This window comes from Alosa alosa, chromosome 10 (genome assembly GCF_017589495.1).
Source record: "Alosa alosa isolate M-15738 ecotype Scorff River chromosome 10, AALO_Geno_1.1, whole genome shotgun sequence".
NCBI lineage: Eukaryota > Metazoa > Chordata > Actinopteri > Clupeiformes > Clupeidae > Alosa > Alosa alosa.
The window spans coordinates 2,349,106-2,374,851 of record NC_063198.1 but is presented as its reverse complement, the minus strand read 5'-3'; the positions used below and the strand labels follow the sequence as shown (position 1 = coordinate 2,374,851).

Below are 25,746 nucleotides of genomic sequence, written 5' to 3'. Positions count from 1 at the left end.
AAATAATCTGAAAACACCCCATTATTGTTTAAAAATTTTAATTTCAACATCGTTCTTACGCATCAAAAAATAGTTCCCTTTTCAATAGACAGCGTCTTGGTTGCTAGGTAACCAACATTACAGATCCCTCGTTACGGGTCTTTGTGGTTTACGTGTCTTCCATAGGTGTCTTCTTGAAAGAAATGTTGAAAGTCGGGCTGAAATCACATTCATATCTAGGTTTGCTGCATGCATGTTACATGGACACTGGGCCATGTCATGTAAGGGACATGGTACTGCAAAAAAACGGAAACATAGTCTACATTGCAGAACCACTCAACTTTATTAATTTATGGTGAATAAATGTTACACTGTGCACAGCCTGACGTGACGATGCTAGCACGTTAGCAGCGGTTAGCTAATTATGCTAATGTTAGTTTTCTACAAGTCTCCTCCAAGTGACAATCATATTATACACAATGCTGAGAACAATTAGCATCCTCGTTTATCTTACTTACATTGAGTTGACTGTGTGGCTTAATCCACAGATGTGGTGAAGCACTGTTTCGTTATGGTTTGCTAAGGAGTAGGCCTAACCCATTGCTTGAAATGGTGGAGAGCTGGGATGAGAACATTATGTGAAATCTTCGCATTGTATCGCGGAGTGATTTATTATTAGCTGTGCAAAGTCTGTGTTGAAACAGAGACTTTCTAATGAGGAGACACAGCACTCAAAAAATACTCCATAGAAATGCATGGTGCCAGTTTGTCACGCCAATAGAGTGGTGAAGTCCCGCCCCTTCCGTTTGCCTCCATGGGACCTATCTTTCAAAAAAATTTGAACGGCAGTCTATGGCGAAAAATAAATTATTTTCTGGTCCCGGTTGACTTGTGCCTTGAATTACCCATATGATGTTTGTCAATTTTAAAGACAATTTTTCATGTAAAGACATTTGCAGTTTGTTTTCAGAACTATTGAATTACAACATTGTGAAAGATCGTAATTCCAACAACTACAAACCCATCAGTCGCTAGTGGCGTTAGCTCATTCACAGCCACACTAGATTGTACAAGCATACCAGCAACAGGTCTTAATTGGGCTTTCCTTGCCGAAGAAAATACCATGAGTCAGAGGATTAAACACATCAGGTAAGTTGTAATCGTCCATAGACTGTACATTACATACTGTTAAGTGACATAGCAGGCAGCAAGATGCAACCGTTAACTAGCATAACAGCTCTTATCGTTTCATTACGTTGGTGGCGTGCATCGTTCGAGGCGAGAGGTAGTCCACTGAGTGGATTAAGCACAAAACCAACATAACTTTTGAAGTCTATCGAACAACAGTACTTTATTGACGTGAAAAATTATCTTTTAAATTCACACACATCATATGTGAAATTTGTGGCACAATTCAAACTGGACCAAAAAATAATTGTTATCTCTCCATTAACTCCCGTTCATAATTTTTTGAAAGATAGGTCCCATGGACCGGAAGTAGAAGGGGCGGGACTTCACCACTCAATATGGCCGTTGTCTACTACACAACGACAAACGTCGACATGTGAATACATTGAGCCAATCATGTGGTGTGATGTGAATACATTGAGCCAATCATATGGTGTGTTGTGAAGACATCGTGCCAATCATGTGTTGTGATCTCGCTGCTGGAGCAAGATTGGTGTCGTGAAGCCTTGCGCACACGCAGTTCGACCCAAAGACTGTGCCCGATGAGTGCCCATAAAACGTTGGTATATGGCCGCCGAGTGGAGGGACTTGCCTAAAAGGACTTTGGTTGAAATGTCCAGGGATATTCCAACTCATGGAACGTCTCTCAGCCAATCAGAAACAAATAAATAGTTCCCAATTGTTGTATAATAAATGTAATGAGTTTGCATCTTTTTTCAAAGGCAAAATTGATCAAATCAGACAACATATCTTCTCAACTACAAACTCAATGTAACCCTTTAACTGGCACACCATGATAAAAGTTATGAAAAAATATATTTTTTGTTTATCTTGCTCTATTAGGCTGTAGTATGAAAAAATCTGTGATTTATTTTTTCAAAGGACCCTCCCATTCAATTTCTATGAACCGTTACCAAACGGTTGAGGCGCCAATTTATGGTAAAAGTCAGTTATCTGACTTAAGTAAATTTCCCATTGAAATTAATGTGATTTTATGGATTTAGGTGAAGAAAGTGTACACATAATACATTTTTGGTCTGTACCATGAAGGGAAAACTGGCCCACTGGTTAGCACTCTGGACTTGTAACCGGAGGGTTGCCGGTTCGAGCCCCGACCAGTGGGCCGCGGCTGAAGTGCCCTTGAGCAAGGCACCTAACCCCTCACTGCTCCCCGAGCGCCGCCGTTGAAGCAGGCAGCTCACTGCGCCGGGATTAGTGTGTGCTTCACTTCACTGTGTGCTGAGTGTGTTTCACTAATTCGCGGATACTTATAACAATTAGATTATATACTTATATACTTATAATATCATATACTAATAATTATGACCTTGGCACTTGGCCGGCGGTCATATAGGTTTAGTCAGATTTTTTTCTTTTTTTTTTTTTTTTTTTCGCATGCCCAAATTTCCGTCAATGATACAAGGATACAAGGATACAAGGAAGTTTATTGTCACATGCATATAGTTACTGGAAGTAAGAAATGCAGTGAAATTATGTCTGGTGTCAGCCTATTTGTGCAAAGTGGGGGGTAAAAAAGTGCAGTAGAAGAGGGGTTTAGTAAATTAAGTGGCAAGGGCTGCATAAGAAAGGTGAGGGAGGATAGGAATTGGGGGGAGCACCCAAGAGCAACAGGGGCAAGGAAAAACTCCCTTACCAAGGAAGAAACCTTGGGCAGATCCACGGCTCAAGGGGCTAACCCAACTGCCAGGGGTCTTGGTGTGTGTGTTGGGGGGATGACAGGGGAGATGTGATAGTGTGCTGTGTATGTGGGGAGAGGGCAGTGTGCAATATGTGTGTTGGAGAAGCTTCCTCATGAGACAATGTGCTGTGCATTGGGGGGGGGCAACAGTGTGCTAGAAAGGCTAGGCAATCAAGGACATGGGTAGATGGAGGAGAAATCAAAAATAATAAATAAAAAGTTCTATGGAGATGTGCAAAAGTTGGAGAAAGTCAGATATGTGTGTGTGTGTGTGTGTGTGTGTGTGTGTTTTGACCTGTGATGAAATAAGAAAATAATAAAAGGTCTATAGCATAGGGTGAGGGATGTAAAAGTGCTAAAAGTCTTGTAGGTGTGTGTGTGTGTGGGGGGCATGAGTGCTGAGGGAGTGAATGAGTGCAAAGTCAGTATAGTGTGAGTTCAGAGTTGGGAAATGTTTGAGAGTGCTGAAGAGTGAATGTGTGCAAAGTCAGTATAGTGTGAGTTCAGAGTTCGGATGGCCTGGGGATAAAAACTTCTCCTGAGTCTCTCAGTTCTGGCTTTGTGACTACATAGGCGTCTTCTTGATTTCAGCGGTAGGAATAATCCATTGTTAGGATGAGAAGAGTCCTTCAGAATCTTTTGGGCTCTTAGGAGTACTCTTCTGGAATAGATATCTTGTAGAGCAGGAAGTTGAGTTCTAATAGTACGCTTCAGCTGAGCACTACTCTCTGCAGAGTACTACAATCTCTAACTGTGGAGTTCCCATACCAGGTGATGATGTTACCAGTTAGAACACTCTCAACCGCTGAAGTGTAGAAGGCCTTCATGATGGATGTAGAAACTTTGAATTTCCTTAGCTGACGAAGGAAGTAGAGTCGTTGTCTGGACTTCTTCAGAACATATTGAGTGTTAACAGTCCATGTTAGGTCTTCAGTAATGTGGACACCAAGGTATTTAAAACTTGTGACTCTCTCTACAGGTTGCCCGCTGATCATTAGTGGGGTGTAACTGTAGTTCTGCTGCTGCCTTCTGTAATCCACTACCATTTCCTTGGTTTTATTGATATTCAGTGTCAAGCTGTTAGATTGACACCACTGTGCCACCTCATCAACCTGATCCAAGTAGAGCTGTTCATTGTTGTTACTAATCAGGCCCAAGATCACTGTGTCATCTGCAAACTTGATGATGGAGGTATGACTACTGTTGGCTTTGCAGTCATGTGTGTAGATGTTGTACAGCAGTGGACTCAAAACACAGCCTTGGGGAGCACCAGTGCTGATGGTTAATGAGTCAGATGTCAGACCCCCACTCTAACCACTTGTGAGCGGTTGGTGAGGAAGTCAAATATCCAGTGACACAGGGTGGTGTTTAGTCCTAAGGCCTTCATCTTTGTGACCAAGGTGAGAGGTACTATCGTGTTGAATGCTGAACTAAAGTCAATGAACAGCATCCTCACATAATTCCCATTCCCCTCCTCCAGGTGAGTTAAGGTGGTGTGCATGAGGTTTGAGATGGCATCCTCTGTAGACCTGTCGGCTCTGTAAGCAAATTGGAGGGGGTCAAGGAGGCAGGGAGGGATGAGCATATAATGTTTTCACAAGCTTCTCAAAACACTTCATCACTGTAGGCGCCAGGGCTACTGGGCGGTAGTCATTCAGACATGATGGACTTTTGTTTTTCGGTACTGGAACAATAACAGACTGCTTGAGGCAAGTAGGAACTGTCTCTTGAGCCAATGATGTGTTAAAGATATAAGTGAACACAGGAGCTAACTGAGCAGCAGGATTTCAAAACCCTGTTAGAAATTCCATCCGGTCCAGCAGCTTTTCTACAATTAACCCTCCTAAAGGCATTGCTCACATCGACCTCAGAGACACAGAAAGGTGCATCCTCATTTGCTTCACATGCTGCAGCTAGTCCAATATAGTCTGTGTTTTCATGTCAAAGCGAGCATAAAAGCATTAAGTTCATCAGGGAGGGCTTTACCCACATTCATCATAGGAGGGACTTTCTTTCAAAGCCAGTGATGGTTGAGTCCTTTCCACACTTTCGTGCTGGATCACCCTCCAAGAAATCAGCTTCAACTCTGTCTGTATAAGCGCGCTTAGCATCTTTAATAGCTCTACGTAAACTATAAGATGCTGCTTTGTAATCCGTCATATCCCCTGAAATAAGCCCAGCATTATAAGTCATGGCGCGTGTCTTTAATGCCGTTCTCACTTCTCTATCCACCCAAGGCTTCTGGTTAGGGAAGCTTCGGATCTTTACAGTTGGGATGATGGAATCAGTTAGCATATTGATGTAACTCAATGATACTTCCGTAAACTCATTGATGTCAGCAGAGTTAAGCCTTGAACATCTCCCAGTCAACGTTGCTAAGGGCGTCCTGTAGCCTGGCTTCCGATTGGTCAGTCCAGCGCTTGACCTCATGATTCCCGGGACACTGAAAGACCGGGGTACACGAAACTTGGTGGGCATGTAACCCCACATGGATAGCATGGAACCATCGTTTTTCGTTTTGATCTGTAGCCCCCCGCTGGACTGGACCCCGAAGGAGGGTAGGGGCAGACACAGTTCTCTGTGAATATCTTGAGAACTGTAGGGCCTAGGATGACCCTTTTTTTTTTTTATGTTTGCCTCCAGGGCTCATGTTAACCCATTTCATGTGCACACATGTGCACAAACAGATACACACACACACACATACATTCACAGTAATCATACATATGACACATACTCACACAGTAGACACATGTATGCTTGCATGCACAGGCACATACGCAGGCACACACACAAGCACGCACACACACACACACACACACCCACACACATAACATAAACATAACACAAACAATCAAGAATTTCTCAGAATTATGAACAGGCAAGATGGAGGTGGGGTTGTATAAAATGAATTTTACATGTGAAATCTATGAACTAATCATGTTTTGGTACTTGTTGTCTAGCAGATACCAGTGAGAATTGAGTGTGGATAATGCAATTCAGTGAGACAGTTAGAATCATATAGGCCTTTCAGCGTGATTTCTTTTTGTGGAAAAAATGTGCTGGACTGGGCGGCAGTCATATTTTGTACCGCTCTGCGGTACATCTAGTTATATACTTATACTTGTTGGAACTATGTTTTCATTCAGGGAAATCAATGCTCCTTGGGGTTTGAAGAAGTAGTACTAGAGCTTTTCAGGTGCTGCCTGCAAATCACTTCGCCCAAGTAGGTGTGCTACGGAATGTCAACATTGTACCAATGTGGTATGAAATTGGGTTAGCCTATTCACCATCTTCCCTAGAGTTAGTGAGCAAACATTTTTGTCTCCTTGCATGCATTGTCTTAGCTTAGCATAGTGAATGGAATCTCTCGTCGCTGGATAGCATGTTGTTAGTAAAAGTTAGCCAATAAAAAAAAATCCCTAATTACTTGTGGTCTGGTATTCACAACAAGTACAAATGGCAATGCAGATTAAGAAGAGGTGATTTCCTAGGCAGATGTATTGACTTGAGACTAGGGTGAAGCACAGGCGAAGTACTACTACTTCGGTGCAGAGATATCACGCAACACAAGAGTGTTATGTGTGTCAAACAGCATAAGAGTGGCACATGTCCGCCATATCCATTCATTTATTTCACGTAAAACGTAACGTAAAACACCTACAACACCGGATGTACGTCATTCAACAGTCCAAAAGCCGGCTGTCGTAAAACTGTCAGACATAACATTTTCCCCCCTTTTGCCCAGGATAAAAAGACCCAAACCACATCCCTGAGAAGTAGTTACCAAAATTTAAAACAGTCCCACTAGAACAAGCAGGAATATAAACGCTGTAAAGAAAACACCAGACTAAAACGGCTCACCACAAATGTCCATCTGTATATGCTCCCAGGGCCCTGCCGGCCACTGCAGGGGCTGGAGGGGCGGGGCCGATGGAGGGCCCGTCTTGCCACTCACCAGGCAGTACAGTCCTTGACCATGGCTTCGATGTCCCCGTCTATTCCTGGCCACCAGACCACCTCTCGGCACCACTGCTTCACCCTGATGACGCCCAGGTGGCCTTCATGAGCCATGGCCAGCACCGGGGCCCGTAAGGCAAGGGGTACAACTGTGCGGTGGCCCCGGGCCACACAGTGATCGTTCCAGCAGAAAAGCTCATCCTTAAAGAGTCTGAGTCTGTGGTGTCCGTATTGAAGTCTGTGGCTGAGGGATAAGTAGCCGGAGTGGGTGTAGAGCGTGACAGTAGGTCTGCCACCACGTTCTCTCGGCCTGGCGTATACTGCAGTGTAAAGTTATACTGGTGAAGTCTAACATACCAGCGATGGATGCGCAGGGGCCTGTGTCCTGATCTGGGGCTCATGTTAGCAAGCAGAGCTGTGAGCACTTGGTGGTCTGTACGGAGAGTGAATGAACGGCCATACAAGTATATGTGCCAGTGCTCGCATGCCCAGACGCAGGCCAGGGCCTCTCTCTCCCCTCCACTGAGTACTTCTGCTGAATTAAGGGCCCGTGAGGCAAACGCAACCGGCCGCTCTATGCCGTCATGGAGCTAAGACAGCACAGCCCCGACTGCAAAGTTTGAGGCATCGCATGTGAGAAGAGTTGGGCTGGACGGATCAAAGTGAGACTTCAGCTGTGCGATGGCGTCCGCACAGGCCGGGGTCCATGTCCATGGGGCGTTCTTCTTGAGGAGTAGACGGAGCAGGGCAGTAGTGGCAGAATACTGTGGTAGGAAGCGCAGATAATAAACCGTCATACCCAGAAAGGAGGCGAGGTGGGCAGGACTGGATGGCATGGGCAGCTGTTGGATGGCCTCCACATTGGAGTGTAGAGGGCTAAGTCCTTCTGGGGTCAGGCGAAACCCCACAAACTCCACCTCAGATGCAGAGAAGATGCATTTCTCCCCATTCAGTGTGAGGTTATGAGAGGCCAGAGTGTCCAGTCCCTGTGTCAGACGTGGGTCATGGATAGCAGGTGTTGGTCCATGCACCACTATGTCGTTGAGAAAAATGACCACTCCAGGGATGCCAGCAAAGATAGTAGACATTATCTTTTGAAAACAGCTAGGGGCGGTTACAACAATTTGGGTGCAGGGGAACCTGCAGGTAGCCCTGGCGGAGATCAAGCTTGGAAAATGTCTTGGAGCCATAAAACTGTGAGGTCAGTTCTTCTGCGGTGGGCAGCGGGTATTTATCTGGTACCACAGCCTTGTTTACCGCCCTCAGGTCCACACACACTCGCAAGCCGCCTGTTTTCTTTTTGGCAATCACCAGATTCGAGATACATGGTGAAGCGTCGACTGGTTCGATGATGCCTGCTTCCAACAACTTTGTCAGCTCCGCTTTCACATCGTCGCGCAATGCCAGGGGAATGCGTCAAAGGGGCTGTATGACTGGGTGCGTGTCCGTGTGCAGGAGAGGTTGATGCGTGAAGGCTGAGAGGCAGCACAGGCATGAAAAGAGCTGCGGCCATCGCTGTTCCCATGCTGAGCTGACCTGCAGGATCAGCGCCCCGCTGCTGTCCAGGAATGTGAAACCCAGGCTGGTGATAAGGTCCAGCCCCATGAGGTTAGCACCGTGCTGTGCCACCTGGAAGGTGAAGGTCGGGATGCATTTGCTCCCATGACGCATTGCACAGTTCAGGGAGCCAACTAGGGAGATCTTTGCATTACCGCACCCGTGTAGCACTGCAGATGACGTCTGTAAAGTTATGTGGGGCAGGAAACGCTTGACTGTGGGCCAGTTGAGAAGTGATACGGCCGCCCCAGTATCCAACAGCAGTGATACACAGACTCCATCCAACTCCACAGTGCACGTCTTGAACAGTATACGGGCAGAGCTGACTGAATGTATGGGAGTGGGGCTTGTAGTGGTACCTTTCCCGTGTCGTGGACCAGCCCGCGGTCCCGCTGTGGCTGGTGCAGAGCGGCAAACCCTGGCAAAATGGTTGCTTCTCCCACAGTGTTGACACATCTGTCCTCTGGCGGGGCAATCGTGGGCTGTGGTGGAGTGCGAGGAAGAACCACAATCGCCACAGCCACGGCGTCGTCAGGCGATGCTGGGCTAGGCGGGCTCAGGCTCCTTGACCTGTTGAGTTAAGACGGGCTGCATGGAAGCGTGGGAAGATAGTTTTGTGGCTAACTCAGTGGCTGTTTCAATCTGCAGCGCTATCTTTAAAGCCTCGCTTAGTGTCAGATCGTCCGGCGACATAACCAACTTCTCCCGTGTCTTAGGGTGGATTGCATGTTCAGTGAGCTGATCTCTTATCATTTCCTCCTCCATTGTCCCGAATTTACAGAGGGAGGCTAAGCCACGGAGGTCGGCTACATAGTGCTGGATCGACTCACCCGCGGTCTGTTTGCACTGCCGGAAAACAATTCTGCGAAGTATTACTATCTGTGGCGCCACGAAGTGTGCCTTAAGCAATGTAGTAGCGTCCTAGTAGTTCTTCGCATGACCCAATGTCCTGATTATGCGTTGTCCCTCGGCACAGGAACTGTGTAGGTGGTGGGATTGAAAGCTCCATCCTTGTCGCCAATGTTATGTGTTTTCAAACAGCATCAGAGAGGCACATGTCCGCCAAATCAGAGCCCGTCTACGGATATTCTCTGGCCATATCAGAGAATGTCTAGTAAGGGGAGAACCTTCACTCTCGCAACTCTTCCGGTGTGGTACTGCATCTAGGGTCGCTCGCGGGCGAGTCCAGAATGAATGGAGGTCTATGGAGCTGTACCCCTCAAAATCCATACTTTTTTTTCAAGTAATTTGAATATTGTATTCGAAAGTGGAGGCAAAGACAATACACTTGGTTGAGTATTATATTTTTTAAAGTCACTTAATTGTTCTAAAAAGCCTTTCAAACGTGTCAATGACGTCATTCATTAGCGTGATCATAGCATAGCATAGCATCAATGCTAGCGTGTTATGGGCAACAATGACCCAACCTGTAAGAAAACGAAAGGACATGACTCCTGGATTATTTCACTTTTGATTGATAATCCATATCCATTTTGCGAAAAATAAAATAAAATCTGAGGGTTTCAGTTGTTAAATAGGTGAAAACAATAAATGTAGCCATGTAGCTCCATAGGACCCCATGTATTTTGGACTCGCCCGCGATCACCATTTAGGTGAACTCTGGTGAACTGCAGCCAAATTCGGTTTGTATGGGATTAATAGAGAGTGGGGAGGCTCTCCGAAGACGGGCTCTGGCCATATCCATTAATTTATTTCACTAACGTAAAACACCTACAACACCGGATGTACGTCATTCGACAGTCCGAAAGCCAGCTGTCGTAATAAAACTGTCAGACATAACAATGAGAACCTTGTCTCACTCGCCACAGCACGGACAATCTCTAGCCTACTCTTTAAAAAAACAGCCCCTACAAGATGCTTGGCGATTCTGACCTTTTGACGATCAAAACTATCTCAGCAACAGACATGAAACTGCCGCAAACAGCCCCAACAAGATGCTTGGCGATTCTGACCTTTTGACGATCAAAACTATCTCAGCAACAGAGACATGAAACTGCCCCAACTGGTCTCTGACAAGTCCTTAAAACTACAGTCCATTCTCATCCAAGCATTTTGGGATGCCTGGAGCCATAGTGCTCAATGTCCCCAAATATGTTGCTGGCTGCACTAAGCCATTCTAAGCTGTATGTATAGGCTAAAACCAGTCCTGGTAGGTCCAGCTATCCCCTGCCCCCTCCTCATCCTTTTAACCTCTGGATGAGACCTTCTCAGCAGCAAGCACACACTCCTGTACAGAATATACGGCCCCCACTCTCCACACACTAACATATGATTGACTTGATATGCAAATGAGCAATAAAAAAACCAACTGCAAATGAAAGCTACTATTTACCCCCCTGTAAGCACTCATATCGCACATCAGGATCCGCCACCATAGTTATTTCTGAATCCTTTGCACTGCACTCTTAAAATTAATTCCAAACTATATGTTACTCCTGTCCAAGTAGCCTACAGATAGCTTACATGTTATGCCGTAGTTTGATAGTTTATATACTGAATGGATAAATATGCCCGCAGGAGTTAGGCTACAATAACAAGGCTACCATTAACGAACATCTTGATGTCATCAAAGGTAGCCTGCACAATGTATAGACATTTATTTACCTTCACATTTCTTGATACTTATGTTGCAAAACACAAAGCTGATATGCGTGTAAGTTTGAAATACCAGTCATTGATGATGATTCTGTGATCTTTTCTGTTAGCTCCGTGGAACAAATTAAATTGTTTAGGCTATCAAACCCTTAGATCGAACCACATCACAGGGATCAGAGGATCCATTACAATATCACATGATCCAAGTCAGACGACAAATGAGAGCATGTTCAGTGATGTTCATCCCTTTTCCTTCTCATACTAGATAAGAAGCGAAGCTGCGAGGCACCCATAGTGATTGTACTTTTTCCTATTATACAAAACGCTCATTTGCCATTGAACCATACAGTAAAAAGTTGTGAAATTTTCAGGTATGGTTACCAGTACCCCCTCTCTACCCATAACCCAAAATCTGGGGTACTGCACCCAGGTGGCGCTATTGCCAAAAAAGTGAATTATGCTTATTTCTCCTTACCCGATTGACCTAGACTCAAAATTCTTTCATCATCAGATGCATCTTTTTTAGAGTGGTCTTATGCCCTAAAAATGTTTACTTTTGCCACAATTTCATAGAAAAGCCAAACATCATAAAAAGTTTAAATCTTTACCAAAATTCTCACACACAATGTTGACACCAAGCCTCAAAAAGTTATCAAAAGAATTTTGATATGTTGTTCCATTTCAGAGACATAGGCCAATAAAGTTGGACCACTCAGTCATTTTTTCCTATATCACTTATATTCCCATATGAGTCATTTTATTGTATAACAACCATACAACCATCATTAGGTGGATGCCATTAACAGTGCAAATTTTCAGACCTGTACTCTTTTTCAAAAGCTCTTAATTCTCTTGTGAAATGTTTGCTTGGAGTTTTCTTGTTGTGTGTTTACCAATACACATTTTCACCATGTGAATGTGACTTGCCAACATGTAGGATTGTCAGTGAGTCAGTGGGATAATGCCATGTACTGGTGATCCTTACAGTAGGTTGAGAGTTTGAATCCCAGCTAGGGCAGCCATTCAAAAACTCTGTGTAGGACATGGGTAGAGTCTTCTAAGATGCAGTTGGCTTTCCTTAATGTTGCCTTATCGTGCAGTGATATTAGAGACTGAAGAGGGTGGCCAATGATTTTAGAACATGTTCACAATGCTCTGGAGATGTTTCTTATTTTTGGCTGAGAGGGAGTGAAACCATGCAGCACATGGATGAAAAGGTCAGTATACTTTTAATAAAGGAGGTGTAGGAGGAATGACTTTGAGGCATTGAGAAGTACAGCTGTTGCTGCACCGACAGACAGCACCGGCCAATCAAGCCAATCGACGGACGGCACCAACCAATCAAATTACGGTTATACCTTAAGTCATTTGCATAGCTACCGTTTTTGCGTTGTTGGAACAAAACTGTTTGTAGAAGCCCTTACGGCTCCTACCTTGGGTCTTGCTGGAGGTCCCATTCACTTTACATGGGCTCACGTCATCCGTTGCCGAACTGAATTGTGGGTCAGTTGCATCGCGTGTCTCCCGTCGCTCGCGTTGAGAAGTTCAGCTGTTGCTGCACTGACAGACGGCACCGGCCAATCAAGCCAATCGACGGACGGCACCAACCAATCAAATTACAGTTATACTTTAAGTAATTTGCATAGCTACGTCGGGAACACCACTGGCATGCGTTGATGGAACAAAACTGTGTGTAGGAGCCGTTACGCTGGTGATCCACTAGCATGCGATGCAAACTCTGCGACGCAGTATCCCTATTCATTTCTATGAGAAGCGAATTCCGCACCCGCAAAGGATTCTGGGTATGCGGTGCGATGAGAGCTGTGGATGCGGTGCGTCCAAAACTTTGGTACTGGGGATCCATAGGTTGAGAGTTCAAATCCCAACTACAGCATTATAATCACATTCTACTATTGCCCATTTAAGATTCATATCATTGAACAGCACCTGAATGACATCAGACAATCAACATTCACGCTCCTCAATTTCCAAGAATCTCAAACAGGAAGTCAACTTTTATCTCAGCAAAGCTTTCACATATCAAAACCAAACTCGCTACATGGACTCAGGACCCACTTAGGATGAGGCTCAAGAAATTTGCTGATCTTTGACCACTAAGGGGGCGTTATAATCACAGGAACTAGGCTCATATCTCAGCAACGCTTACATCAAAACCGTATCAAAACCAAACTTGGTACATGGACATGGGACCCGATCCTGAGGACACAAAATAAATGTGGTGTCTTTTGACCACTAAGCTCATATCTCAGCAATGCTTTCATGTATAGAAACCAAACTTGATATATGGACTTGGGAGGCCATCCTGAGGACGCACAATACATTTGGTGTACTTTGACTACTAGGGGCACTATAATTAGCAAGACTTTGTCGTATCAACACCAAACATGGTACATAGACTCGTGAACACGCCCTGAGTGCCTAAAATAAATTTGGTGACATTTGACCACTATGTGCGCTATAATTAGCAGGAAATCCAGTCTTATATCAAAATCCAGTTCAGTCCAATCTAATCCAATCCAATCCATTTCAATCCAATACAATCCAGTCCAATCCAATCTATAATTACAGGAAGTAGGCTCATATCTCAGCAATGCTTTTACGTATGGAAACCAAACTTTTAGATGGACTCAAAACCCATTCTCAATCCAATTCAATTCAATCCAGTCCAGTCCATTCCAGTCCAATCCCATTTATAATCACAGGAAGTAGGCTCATGTCTCAGCAATCCCAATTGAATCCAATCCAGTCAAGTCAAGTCAAATCAAGTCAAGTCCAATTTATAATCACAGAAAGGAGGCTCATATCTAAGCAATACCAATTGAATCCAATCCAGTCCTATCCAATCTATAATCACAAGAAGTAGGCTCATATCTCAAAAATGCTTTTCCGTATAGAAACCAAACTTTATACATGGATTCAAGACCCAATCTAATCCAATCCAGTCCAGTCCAATCACATCCAATCACAATCCCAACTCCTGCTCTCTGCTTGGCCCCCACATTGCTACTTGCAACTTTGTATTGCAACTATATTTTTTTATATTTTTGTATCTGTTCTTCACCTCATAGCAGCAGACCTGCTTCACATTGTGTAAATGTATCATTATTGTCTGGCACATTCCTAAGTCCCTGAAAAGCCCCTTCTCAAGAAGACTAATTTGGATGCCACCATACTAAACAACAGGCCCATGTCCAATCTACCTTTTATGAAAAAATTGTCTTTAATCAACTAACCACCTTCCTAACATCAAATGGGTATTTTGATTACTTTCAGTCAGGTTTTCGGGCCAATGTCCTTGACCTGTGGTGTTCCCCAGGGGTCGATCTTGGGGCCACTATTAACCTCTATATGCTCCCACTTGGACAAACCATTAAAAACAATTTGATTTCCTATAGCTATGCCGATGACACCCAATTTTACTTAGCTTTATCGCCTAATGACTATGGTCCCCTTGAATCCCTTTGTCAGCAACTGGATGTCTCAATGATGTCTTCAGTTGAACAAAGAAAAAACTGAAGTAACTATTTAGTAAAAAGGAGGAAAGACTTTAGGTTGCCATTCTCCTTGATATTAAAGAGCTTAAATCAAAGGATATTATTAAAATATTGGTGTCATAATTGACAGTGATCTAAATTTAAACAGCCATATGAAAGCAATAACTAAATCAGCCTACCTACTACCTCAAAAACATTGCCAAACTTAGAGGGCTAATGTCAAAACATGATGTAGAAAAACTTATTCATGCATTCATCTCCAGTAGGGTTGATTACTGCAATGGACTTTTCACAGGCTTTCCAAAAAAAAGACTATCAAACAGCTTCAAATCATACAAAATGCAGCGGCTAGGGTTCTCACGAAAACTAAAAGAACTGACCACATTACTCCAATACTTGTCCCTGCTTCAGCTAGTAAGTCACAGAATTGACCTCTAAGCACTTCTCTTGTTTGTAAATCACTTGGAGTAAAACCAAATTACCTAGCAGACATGTTTCAGCAGTACTAAACTTCCATGGTCTCAGGATAAATTGCTTGTTAGTTCAACCCTGGAACCAACTTTTAGAACTAAACATGGTGAAGCAGCTTTTAGTTGCTATGCAGTTCAGCCCTGGAACCAACTTTCAGATTAGATCAAAGTTGCCCCAACTGTAGTCAGTTTCAAATCTAGACTTAAAACCAAACTTTTCTTTTATCCTTTCATTGCCCAGTTCACAGAGCACTCATAGTCAGGTGTAATGGCTTGTTCCTTGTAGTTATTGTTTCTTAATTTTTTTGGCTGTTAATACTCCACGAGGGGGACTGTCGAGCCCTGTGGTCAGGCATTTTGGCCCTGAAAGGAAATATATGTGTGCGTGCACAGTTTGGGACTACCTCAAGAATCTCCATAGAGTGCTGCTGTTCACTAGGTGCTTGACTAGTAATCAGTTCTATGTGTTTTTTTGTGTGTTGTAATTATTATTTTTTAAACACTTTAAAACTATTGCCATTTTATGTGTTTTACCCCTTTACCCCTTTGAGCTATTCTATCAATTCCTGTGGTCTTTTAAAGAGGACATCATGGGCTTTCTAATGATATATCATGTGATTGGCTGGGTTGCTGGGAACCTCCTCTTTCTTGTTCTCAAAAATGGTTGACATCAAAACAAGCACATTTTATGGAAGGAGGAGAGATAAGTCAAATAGTGTCTTCTTATTAAGCATTCATTATGATGGCAATATATGGTCTTGTTAATGAAAATGTCAGGAATCATATGATTAATTTTGAAAGAAGTTAAGTTATTTACATTTTGAAATAATAGTGACTTTATGAATGTCCATTATAATGGACACCAGGACCAAAATATTTAGATTTTTTGGGAAATTTAGGAGATCATTTGTATAGGATGAATGGGGGAGGGGGTTCAGATTTGGAGCTCTCAGGTGATGATTGAGTGAAACAGAGATGAGGACTATGAACCTGTGCCTCAAGAAGATACCGAGGAAGAGTAAGACTAAAAAATGAAAGAAAAACAGATGAAAGAAAAACATGAAAATTAAATGAACAATCCAGAAAAAAGAAATACAACTGTCCAAAAAGGCAAATAAAGTAGTCTAGAAGGATAAATAACCTTTTCCCTTATATTTGGTTAAGTTTACCCTTAATTTAATACCACTAAAAGCATAATTTGTCCATTTTTGTCTATTTTCATGGCTACCTTTTCATACTAAAACGCTCCTTTTGTCCACCACAGGGGACATGCTATAAAATTTAAAATAAAAATAATAAAAAAAAAAAATAATTGTAAGATGTTTTTTTTTATCCTAAATAGAAAGGAAATCACAACAAAAAAGAAATTGTTGGACACTTTTTTTTCTTGGTTCCCAGGATGATAATATAAATCAGATTGAACGACTGTGTATGAAATGCGCTATATAAATAAAGTTGACTTGACCTAACTTTCATTTTGAAATTCTTGAGGGACATGTGCATTTTGAACAATAAATTTAGAGCATCATTCTTCTCTTCACACCTTTTGAAATGGAAGCTTTTTCTTTTTATCTTCACTTAGGCTACCTGGATCACCCAGAGTAAGGAAAGACAAACTACGAAAAATCTGAATTACAAAAAGGCTTGACGATGACTTTTGAAATGTGAACCATTCATAGGTTTCCTTTTCATTGTTTCAAGAAACCTTTTTCATCCAGAGGAAAATGAAAAGCCAGCATACTTTGATGAATTGAATCAATCTTAGGTTGGGAATGTGCTAGGAAAGTATAGCCTAGACTTAAAATTTGGAGTCAGGCTATGTTAATTTTTGTAAGGCAATCAAAATATAATTTAGATAAAAATTAACCACAATTCTAAAAATTGATTTCTGATGAAACGCCTGATAGGGTAGGAAAATCACTTTTTAAAATGTGGACATATAGATAAATGTCCAGATTCCCCAACCAGCCACTCATTAATCATTGTCTTATATCTGAAATGTAGCCTACCACTCTCAGTTTAAAAGCATGTGGTGCCTATTTCCTACTATGCTATCTGCTCTGTTTTGTAGCCTACCACCTGAAAGTAGATTGCCCTGGCAAAAGATGGATATGGATATGGACATTGGACACCTTAATTTCGTTCTGGATAAGTGAAGTAGCCTATCTCTATCTACTATGATCAGTTACTTTATTTTGTGCCTTGTGTGTTAAAATGTCTGTGGTAGCCTAGGAGGGTCTGAAGTCTTGTTAGTTGCAACTTTCTAACAAAGGTTAGGCTACAGTAGTCCTACAAGACACATCACAAATGTGACGTCATTTGATCCGGTCAGCTGCTGTGTGATAACTTCCTCGCCACGTTGTTTTCATCTGATTGGCCGAGATGACAAGCCAAAGGGGCGAGACTGATGACATTTCAGACATACCATTTTGAAGTGAAGACAGTGGAATGACGCATTGTTGTCGACCCAAACTAGAAATTTCCCATTAATGTAAATGTGTTTTTAAATGACATTTACAACGGCTAGATCAACGGAAATTTGGAGGTTAGCATACTCTACCCCTTAGTGCTAGCTTATCCACGTATCGCCACCTAAATACTATACGTTAACGTTATATTTTTTATGGTCAAGTCATACATTGCCATTTTAGTCTTTTGTTGGTGTGCACGCAAACCCAGCAGTCTACACCTGCCTCAGAATTGGTACATCTTGTGACCTCATACGTAGGCGTTGTTGTTGAATGGCATTGTGGTCTTGAAACGCCCCTAACGTTACTTGAATTTCAAGTCTCATTCATTAGAGAGGTAAAACCCGTTTTCCTTGTAACATTAAGTGTAATTCATATGTCGTTGTGAAAGGTATATTGGTGGATAACTGTCGATCCATTACCATTTGATCGATAAGATATCTACAAGACCACTTAAAGCAGCAGCGTGATTGAGTTTAGAAGCTACGTTAGCTACGAGGGTGTTAGCACCTTCCAACACTGGTAAGTGCAGTGACATGTCTGGAAACAGCCTTGCTAACTAGCTAATGATTTTATATATTTTTTGTTCTACAGTGACAAGACACTTTTTTAAATCCACACAAAACTAAAAGGACATGTGTAGTTAAACCCCTGTCGTATTGTCACAGCTAGCTTCTAGGTAACTAAAGAAACTGTGTAAAGGTAACATCAACCAAAGTTAATGTTAGCTTGCAAGCCTCCCCGCTAAAGTTAGTCGACCGTAGTACATTACAGTGTTTAGGTTATCTTAGTGCAAATTCAGTAATGATCGCGACGCTTCTCTGTCATGCATTCATCCGGAATTTTGAAAATGGTACTGTTATTTATAAAACAAAGTACAGAGGTTTGCGAGGTACGTTACTCTTAGCCATGTTATCTGGCTGTTATTAGAGTTTATTCAGACAACCTCTAACGTTGACCATTTAACATTAACAGCTGTTTGATTTAAACGAGGAACGTTTTGAAAACAATCTGGGTTTATGACAAAAGTAAAGTTCAAGTTGATCGTGATGTGATGATATGGTGTTTCATTGCCTCTGGTGGCAAGAACATTGTTTGACTCTGTATTTCATCATATACCAGGTGTTGTTCTTACATCGGACCCCATGCTCAGCGGCTTCATTTCGTGTGTGTTGCACTAACCTCCCTTACTGTGGATCCACAATGAAGGCCTTGATTCTGGTCGGTGGTTATGGTACACGATTACGACCCCTGACTCTCAGTGTGCCTAAACCTCTGGTGGATTTTTGCAACAAACCTATTCTCCTGCATCAGGTGGAGGCACTAGTGAATGTTAGTGTTCTCTTTTTTCCTTGCCGACATTCTATATTTCTTCCTTTGTAAATCACATTTCAGAGTTTGTCACTAGATGTTTGCTACGGTGTGATTTGATTGACACCCAAACGCGCGTGATTGGCCCAGCGACCAAATCGATCTTCCAATGTCAGAATGCCAAGTTACATTTCATCACATGTATTCTCTTAGACACTGCCTGCGATGTCCCCTGAATGTGCATGAGCTCTCTTCAAATTATTGAAGTGGTGTGTGTGTTTGTTTGTTTGTTTGTTTGTTTGTTTGTTTTGTGATTGAGAGATTTCCATCTTAGGCTTTACTGAGATTGTGCTCTCTTTATTCAGGCTGGAGTAAGCCATGTCATTCTGGCTGTTAGCTACATGTCGGAGTTGCTGGAGAGAGAGATGAGGGCACAAGAGGAAAGGGTAAGCTCTGTCCACATCATCTTGAACTGCAAGCAAAAACTCTCTGCCTCATTCAAAGTGCAATAGGCTATGTGCACGAAAGCCTCTTCAGTTAGCTCATTTATTTCCGGTAGAGCGTTAACTGTGTTGTAATGCCATCTTTTGTTATATTCTGCTCCTTTCGTCTTCACTGCCGCACGTGTTTGCCCAATAATAACAAGTTTAACACATGCATAAATCCTTCTGTATTGTAATATGCTGATTCACTAGGTGCAACGCACAACCGGCTCCGTGTAGACACTAATTACATTAAAAGAACACTATGCAAGATTTTCGCCTTAATATAACCTTTCCGAAGGTAAACAAACTTGTAATAGGCAAATCATTCACCTAACATAACAATACAGCATAGACGTAGCGAGTTGCTACCGAGAAAACCAGTAATGCAACTTCCAAGAACAGCGGCCCGACAAATCTCGCGAGAATCGTGAAACATTAACTTATTTGTCAGTAGATATACCTCTTTGGAGTGAGTTTTTGCCTGTTAATCCTTCAACTCTACAACAAAAGCATTTTCATTGTGTACAGGGGGGACAAGTCATGAAAAGTTTGCTATATACAACGGCAGAGTAAAATATACATATATTGCAACTCTAGATGGAGCTCTACAGTCGCCAAAAATACCTAAACCTGCATAGTGTACCTAACACTATTAATAATAGCGACAGGTTCAAACACACCTGGCTCCACCAGTAACAAACGAACGCACAGAGAGCCTGTTTCCTTTTCTTTGACATGTCTGTCAACAAGCATTTGTCTGTGGGCGGCTCTAAGGAGCACTGCTGTGCCACTCTGCCTGGCTTCAAGTCATTATAAAAGCCATTTCGGCTTCCACCCTTTTCCTAAAAACGCCAGCCTATGTGCAGTGGCTGCACAAAATAAGGAGGGAAGGATTTTCAGTTAGCACACGTTTTAGTACAGCTGAAGTACTCTTCAGGTGCTTGTTGTTCTGTTTTTTGACATTTTCTCTCTTTCTCTCTCAGCTTGGTATTACAATTTCACTGTCACATGAGAAGGAACCTCTGGGAACAGGTTAGTAGATGCATCTAACGCTGACAGTGCTAGTGGTTTTCATTAACACTCACGTAAGAGGTGAGTAAAAAGTTCAGGTAGCATTCTGTGTCAACACTATAACATCTCAAAACAGTACTTTTATTTGTTTGTTTGTTTTTGTTTTTCAAGCTCATTTGAAGTAGTATATTTAAGTGTTTAAAGACTGCAGATAGTTACTGAAGTAAGAATATTCCATTGTCAACCATTGTTCCATTGTTAATATTCCATTAATAAAGGTTAATGGTGTTGCACAACAGTAGTAGTAATACTAGAAGTAGAACAGTACTTGTGACTAAGGGGTCTCCCATTCACGTGTAAGGCCTTTTTTTCCGCGCTTCCAGATACGCACTTTTCAGTTCCATATACAGTATTCACCCATTACCGCTTCTGTCACACCTTCAGCACCGATCCACCACCTCATTAATTTAGGTTGATATGAAAACGTGGAATTTTGACTTTCTGAATGCCATTTAAATTCAGAAAAAAAACACAAACCAGTCTTTGATTTTTAAATAGCGGTATACAATATGACAGCTGCTCAGTTCTGTACATCGTACATGTGAGAATTTGCCCTTAGTGAATACTTGTTACTTGTGAAATAGTGCCCGTTGAAATATGCTATTTCTGTAGAATTCTGTAGAAAACCTGTAGCCCAATTACATGCCTGCAGGTAGGCCTGCTTTAAAAATAGGATGATTGGGAGAAACATCATTCCAGCTAAGCAGTCAGTAATGAATACAGAATATTATATTATAATAAATGTGCAGTGAGCAGAATTCTTTTACAGATTAAAATTACAAGCCTAACAACGGTTAAGGCTTGTTATTTAGTGTTTTTTATGTCTGTGTCTGTTCCTTCATAGCTGGACCTCTTGCTTTGGCGAGAGAGTTGCTGTCCGACAACGAGGAGCCTTTCTTTGTACTCAATAGTGATGTTATCTGTGACTTCCCATTTGAGGATATGTTGAAGTTCCACAAGCATCACGGCAAAGAGGGCACCATTGTGGTAAAGTGGGCCATTTTACCTTACCCTGCTTTTAAACCTATTGTTCAGTGTACCGGTACTCTGTTTTTGCTTGGATTATCTAAGGCACCAGGCAAATGTGCAGGGAAAATCTTCGGCTGTCGGCTTCCCTCTTTGTAATAAATTTTCACGTCATTATGTAATAATCTGCCGCATTTTGTAATAAACTGCTTGAACGCAATATGTAGTACATTTTACCACATTATGTAATAAGTTATTATATCGCGGTTGTTATTACAAAATGGGGGTGTTGCAATGAAAAATGGATGTAAATGTAATAATATGGTGCATTATGTAATAACCAAATAAAATTGACATAATGTATTTACATTTTGACGAGTTATTACATAATATGTTGTTACAACTTTCCAAGACTTACTTTGACTTCCCCTACTAGCCAGCCAGTGGTGAATGCAACATGGAGACAAGCTTTATTAGCCTTGTTGTCTTTGGTAGCACCTGTAGTGCCAAGTAAGCCTGTAGTGCTGTAGTCCCAAGTAAGGACACCTCTGTATTCAGAAGTTGACTAATAAGGAATTCTACATTGCATATGACAGGTGACTAAGGTGGAAGAGCCATCAAAATATGGAGTTGTGGTGTATGAGGGAGAGACGGGAAGCATTCATCGGTTTGTGGAGAAGCCGCAGGTTTTTGTTTCAAACAAGATCAATGCTGGGATGTACATTTTTTCACCCTCTATGCTTCAGAGAATTCAGGTAAATTCTAGAAGTGAAATGGCTGAAATTAGCGTGAAAGAATCAAGTATCCTCCATTCCAGTATTCTAAGACACTGGCTCGACCGTAAAGGCATTAAGCCTGCTATGTTTAAAATACTCCTTTGAAGTTTTAGGTCAGACCCTCTAAAGTGTGTGTGTGTGTGTGTGTGTGTGTGTGTGTGTGTGTGTGTGTGCGCGCACGCGTGCTGTCAATGCAGTTAAGGCCCACTTCAATAGAGAAGGAAATCTTTCCTGTGATGGCAGAGCAGGGACACCTCTATGCCATGGAACTTCAGGGTATGGTGACGAGTGTTTTGACTGATAAAATGAACCTCAGCCTTCTATGCTGATTTTACTGCTGTACTATAAACATTCTTTTTATACGATTTACTGTGATATTCACCAAAGTTTATATTTAAATAAGGGTCATAGTTGTGTCGATATCATGCTTGATATCATGCTATTTGTGTGTTAGGCTTCTGGATGGACATCGGCCAGCCTAAAGACTTTCTAACCGGCATGTGCATGTACCTGCAGTCTGTTAGACAGCAGACCCCAGAGAGACTGCGCACTGGACCTGGATTTCATGGCAACGTACTTGTGGTGAGACCCCTGATCCATACAGTAATCCCAGCTTGTCAGGAAAACATGCCTGAGCAGTAATAGTATTTAAGTTGAATTCAGTCAGGTCAACATCATATAGGACCACGGATCACTATAATTGCCAGTGAGAACCAATGATTTTGTAGTAGCCAAAATAAGATACCACCCCATTTTCAAAAAACTTTGGACACCATGTAAATAGAATGATTTGCAAATCATATAAACTCAATTATTTTAGAATAGTTCAAAGACAACATGCAAATTGTTATAATGGAGAATAAAAAAAAAAAATGTGTTATTTGAATTTGATGCTAGCAACATGGAGCATCACAGTGGTAAAAGTCCCATGCTGCTATGACGACTCCTTTTTTTAAGGAGAAATCCAGCGAATTATTATTATTATTATTATTATTATTATTTTTTATTTTTTTTTCCTGCACCCACTTACTTGAATGCCTTCATACAGGCATATGCTACCTCCGGACCGTTGCACTCCTCAGACGAACGGGGTCTAGCTCAGGCCAATCCAAACTAGTAGTAGAATCTTTGCAACAATGACCGCTGCAAAAATATAATAACAGTGACAACCGGTTTTGAGCTATGAATCATGTCTTTCATCTCTTTCTGTGAGTAGTTCTTTCGCTGTCATTGAAAGTGAAAGTAAGCAAGTAGGCTATGTTTCTATGCAACATTTGCAACTTTCAAGTTATGTTGCCGATCTATTTGTTTATTCTCAGCAGATGCATGAAAGGGTAACCAAATACCTGTAAGTTTCCTTTTCTCATTTTGATAATTTGGCCCTAGGCCTATAGCCTAATAACATATATTGTCCACTGGTCATTATTGGAAAATAAATCCTGACCATGTCAACATTGGGTGAATAGAACACCGATGCAAAGCGGAGTTAATATGGCAAGCCAGTTTAACATGACGTAGCCTTTTGTCACAGTTGATAAGCAGCTGTTTCCACACGCCAAAGTGGTGCAGTGCCTGCCATAATTCAGCCGCCAGTACACACAGCACAGGAAGCAAAATCACATTGCCTGTTTTGATATGCATTCTTCTCATCTGCCCAGAAGACATTTGTTGCATGACAGTAGTCAACCTTACCAATCAATATGTAAGTACATCGCTCATGGTTCCTAAGTGTAGGGAAGACCCCTACGCTGAAGTAGGCACTAAAATGGTTTTAAGACCTGTGGCTATAGACCTGAATTACAATCGCCCCATGTCGTGTGAACACGCAAAAAGTTATAGGAACCACAAAAAAGGTATTTCTATGCCAGGCACTGAAATTTCATCATTCTAAAGTAAACCACTTAAAGGTGCTGTCAGCGATCCTACGAGATTTCAAGGCCATATAATTTTTTGTCATATTTAGCGGTCATCTCCTCACGACCCACTAGCTGCCCATTACATTAAATTTAAATATAATCATAAACATAAACAAACGGGACTTCCTGTGCAATTGCTGACTGCACCTTATAGCCAAAGCAAGATTGATCATTGTGTTTTTCTGTGTGACCTCAGCATGGTGTTGATGTTGATTCCTGTAATGTGTTTTCATGCAGGATCCAACGGCAGTGATTGGGGAGAATTGCAGTATTGGACCAAATGTGACTTTGGGGGCAGGTGTTGTTCTTGAGGATGGTGTGCGCATTAAGCGCTGCACTGTGCTGAAGGGGGCACGTGTGCGCTCCCATTCCTGGCTCGAGTCCTGCATTGTTGGCTGGAGCTCCTCTGTGGGCCAGTGGGTGAGTAAGGAAACTGCTCCTTATTCTGTGTGAATCACACAATTTCTTTGTTCTATCTATTTTCCTATGTCATCCCCTTTACATCCACTGTGTATTGATCTCCCAAAGAGAAACTTACAATGTCACTGTTCAATTTCCTCCATAATGGAATTGTGGAATAGTTCTATTGAATCAGCAGCTATAACCATGCATGTATAACCCATGTATAACAAATGCCTCTGACCATTTCAAACAAATTAACTTGAGCAGGAACCATTCTAAACAAAAACCATTCTAAACCATCCATTTCCATAGGTGCGGATGGAGAATGTGACGGTGCTGGGTGAGGATGTGATTGTCAATGATGAGCTCTACCTCAATGGGGCCAATGTACTGCCTCACAAATCCATCACAGACTCTGTTCCTGAACCACGGATCATCATGTAGCCTGGACCTTGCCAACAAACATCACTCTCAAAGTGCCCAAATATGTGACAAACTAGTCAAAGAGGGTGAGGCAACTGATGGAGCACCTATGTGTTTGGTTGGTTGTTGATTGATTTATGATGGGGAAGAAAACTGACTGATTATGGACTACAGAAGAGATTAAACTTCTGAGAGATATGCATCATAGTGGGCACTAAGTAGCACTAATTCTATGGAAGGAATTCGAGCATCAGTTTGGTATTTTCGTAAAAGCGAAGACATATTAGTGGGATTGCTTATTGGAACTCCACACACCCATGAAGGAGTTAGGCAGAAGGTTAAGACATCACATTGCCTTAAGACCAGTTGGGATAAGGGTTACTTTTATTATGCATTTTTTTTCTGTCTTGGTTTTTGTCTTTTTTGTAAGCTCAGCTTTTGCCTCCCAGTGTCTTATGTGTGATGGGTTTTATGTTAGAAAGACAGACTGGTCTAGTCTTGTTACTTTGATTTTATATCATTATTTTAAGAACCCAACATTATAACAGGTTTCCCAAATGTGCAAAGGTTGTTATTATTGGGTGAGGAGCTGCTCAGTTGCAAGGGTCATTAATTAAGAGTTTGTATTCTTTTATCAGTGATCAAGAACAAAGAAATGTGATGATGCACCTTTGTCATTTCTATCAGTGCAAGATTCAAGATTCAATCCTTTTGCATTCATATAAAAAGAATCAGACATCTCTTTTTTGTCTTTAGTGTATTGCATTGTAGTAGGCCTTTCATGATAATGGCTTGTTTACATATGCATTGGGTATCTGACAGTAATGGTCACAAGGTGGCAGAAAATGCACAAAAGCTGAACAAAGAATATCATTCAAGTTCTAAATATGATGTAACATATCTCAGAATAAAGGGAAAGAGCACATCAGACTAGTTGTACACTA

The 25,746-nt window shown here is 42.0% G+C and overlaps 1 protein-coding gene across 3 annotated transcripts; it reads left to right on the top strand.

Moving 5' to 3' along the window:
* Positions 1-17,450: 17,450 nt before the first annotated feature.
* gmppb (GDP-mannose pyrophosphorylase B) lies at positions 17,451-25,542 on the top strand. Of its 3 annotated transcripts, none has more exons than XM_048255836.1 (10): positions 17,451-17,529; positions 18,575-18,784; positions 19,129-19,209; positions 20,232-20,280; positions 21,164-21,306; positions 21,882-22,040; positions 22,259-22,337; positions 22,516-22,643; positions 24,215-24,397; positions 24,692-25,542. In XM_048255836.1, exons 2-10 carry the CDS (start codon positions 18,656-18,658, stop codon positions 24,821-24,823), a joined length of 1,083 nt encoding a protein of 360 aa, XP_048111793.1. In that variant the 5' UTR covers positions 17,451-17,529; positions 18,575-18,655; the 3' UTR covers positions 24,824-25,542. The 3 variants fall into 3 exon arrangements, with proteins under 3 accessions (XP_048111793.1, XP_048111792.1, XP_048111791.1); XM_048255835.1 differs by lacking the exon at positions 17,451-17,529 and adding an exon at positions 17,611-17,789; XM_048255834.1 differs by lacking the exon at positions 17,451-17,529 and adding an exon at positions 17,611-17,974.
* Positions 25,543-25,746: the final 204 nt, after the last annotated feature.

Coding starts and splice junctions, on each gene's coding strand:
- gmppb (XM_048255836.1), top strand. CDS start 18,656: ATGAAGGCCTTGATTCTGGTCGGTGGTTATGGTACACGATTACGACCC. Junction 20,281..21,163: donor GAAGGAACCTCTGGGAACAG/GTTAGTAGATGC, acceptor GTTCCTTCATAG/CTGGACCTCTTGCTTTGGCG. Junction 24,398..24,691: donor GCTCCTCTGTGGGCCAGTGG/GTGAGTAAGGAA, acceptor CCATTTCCATAG/GTGCGGATGGAGAATGTGAC.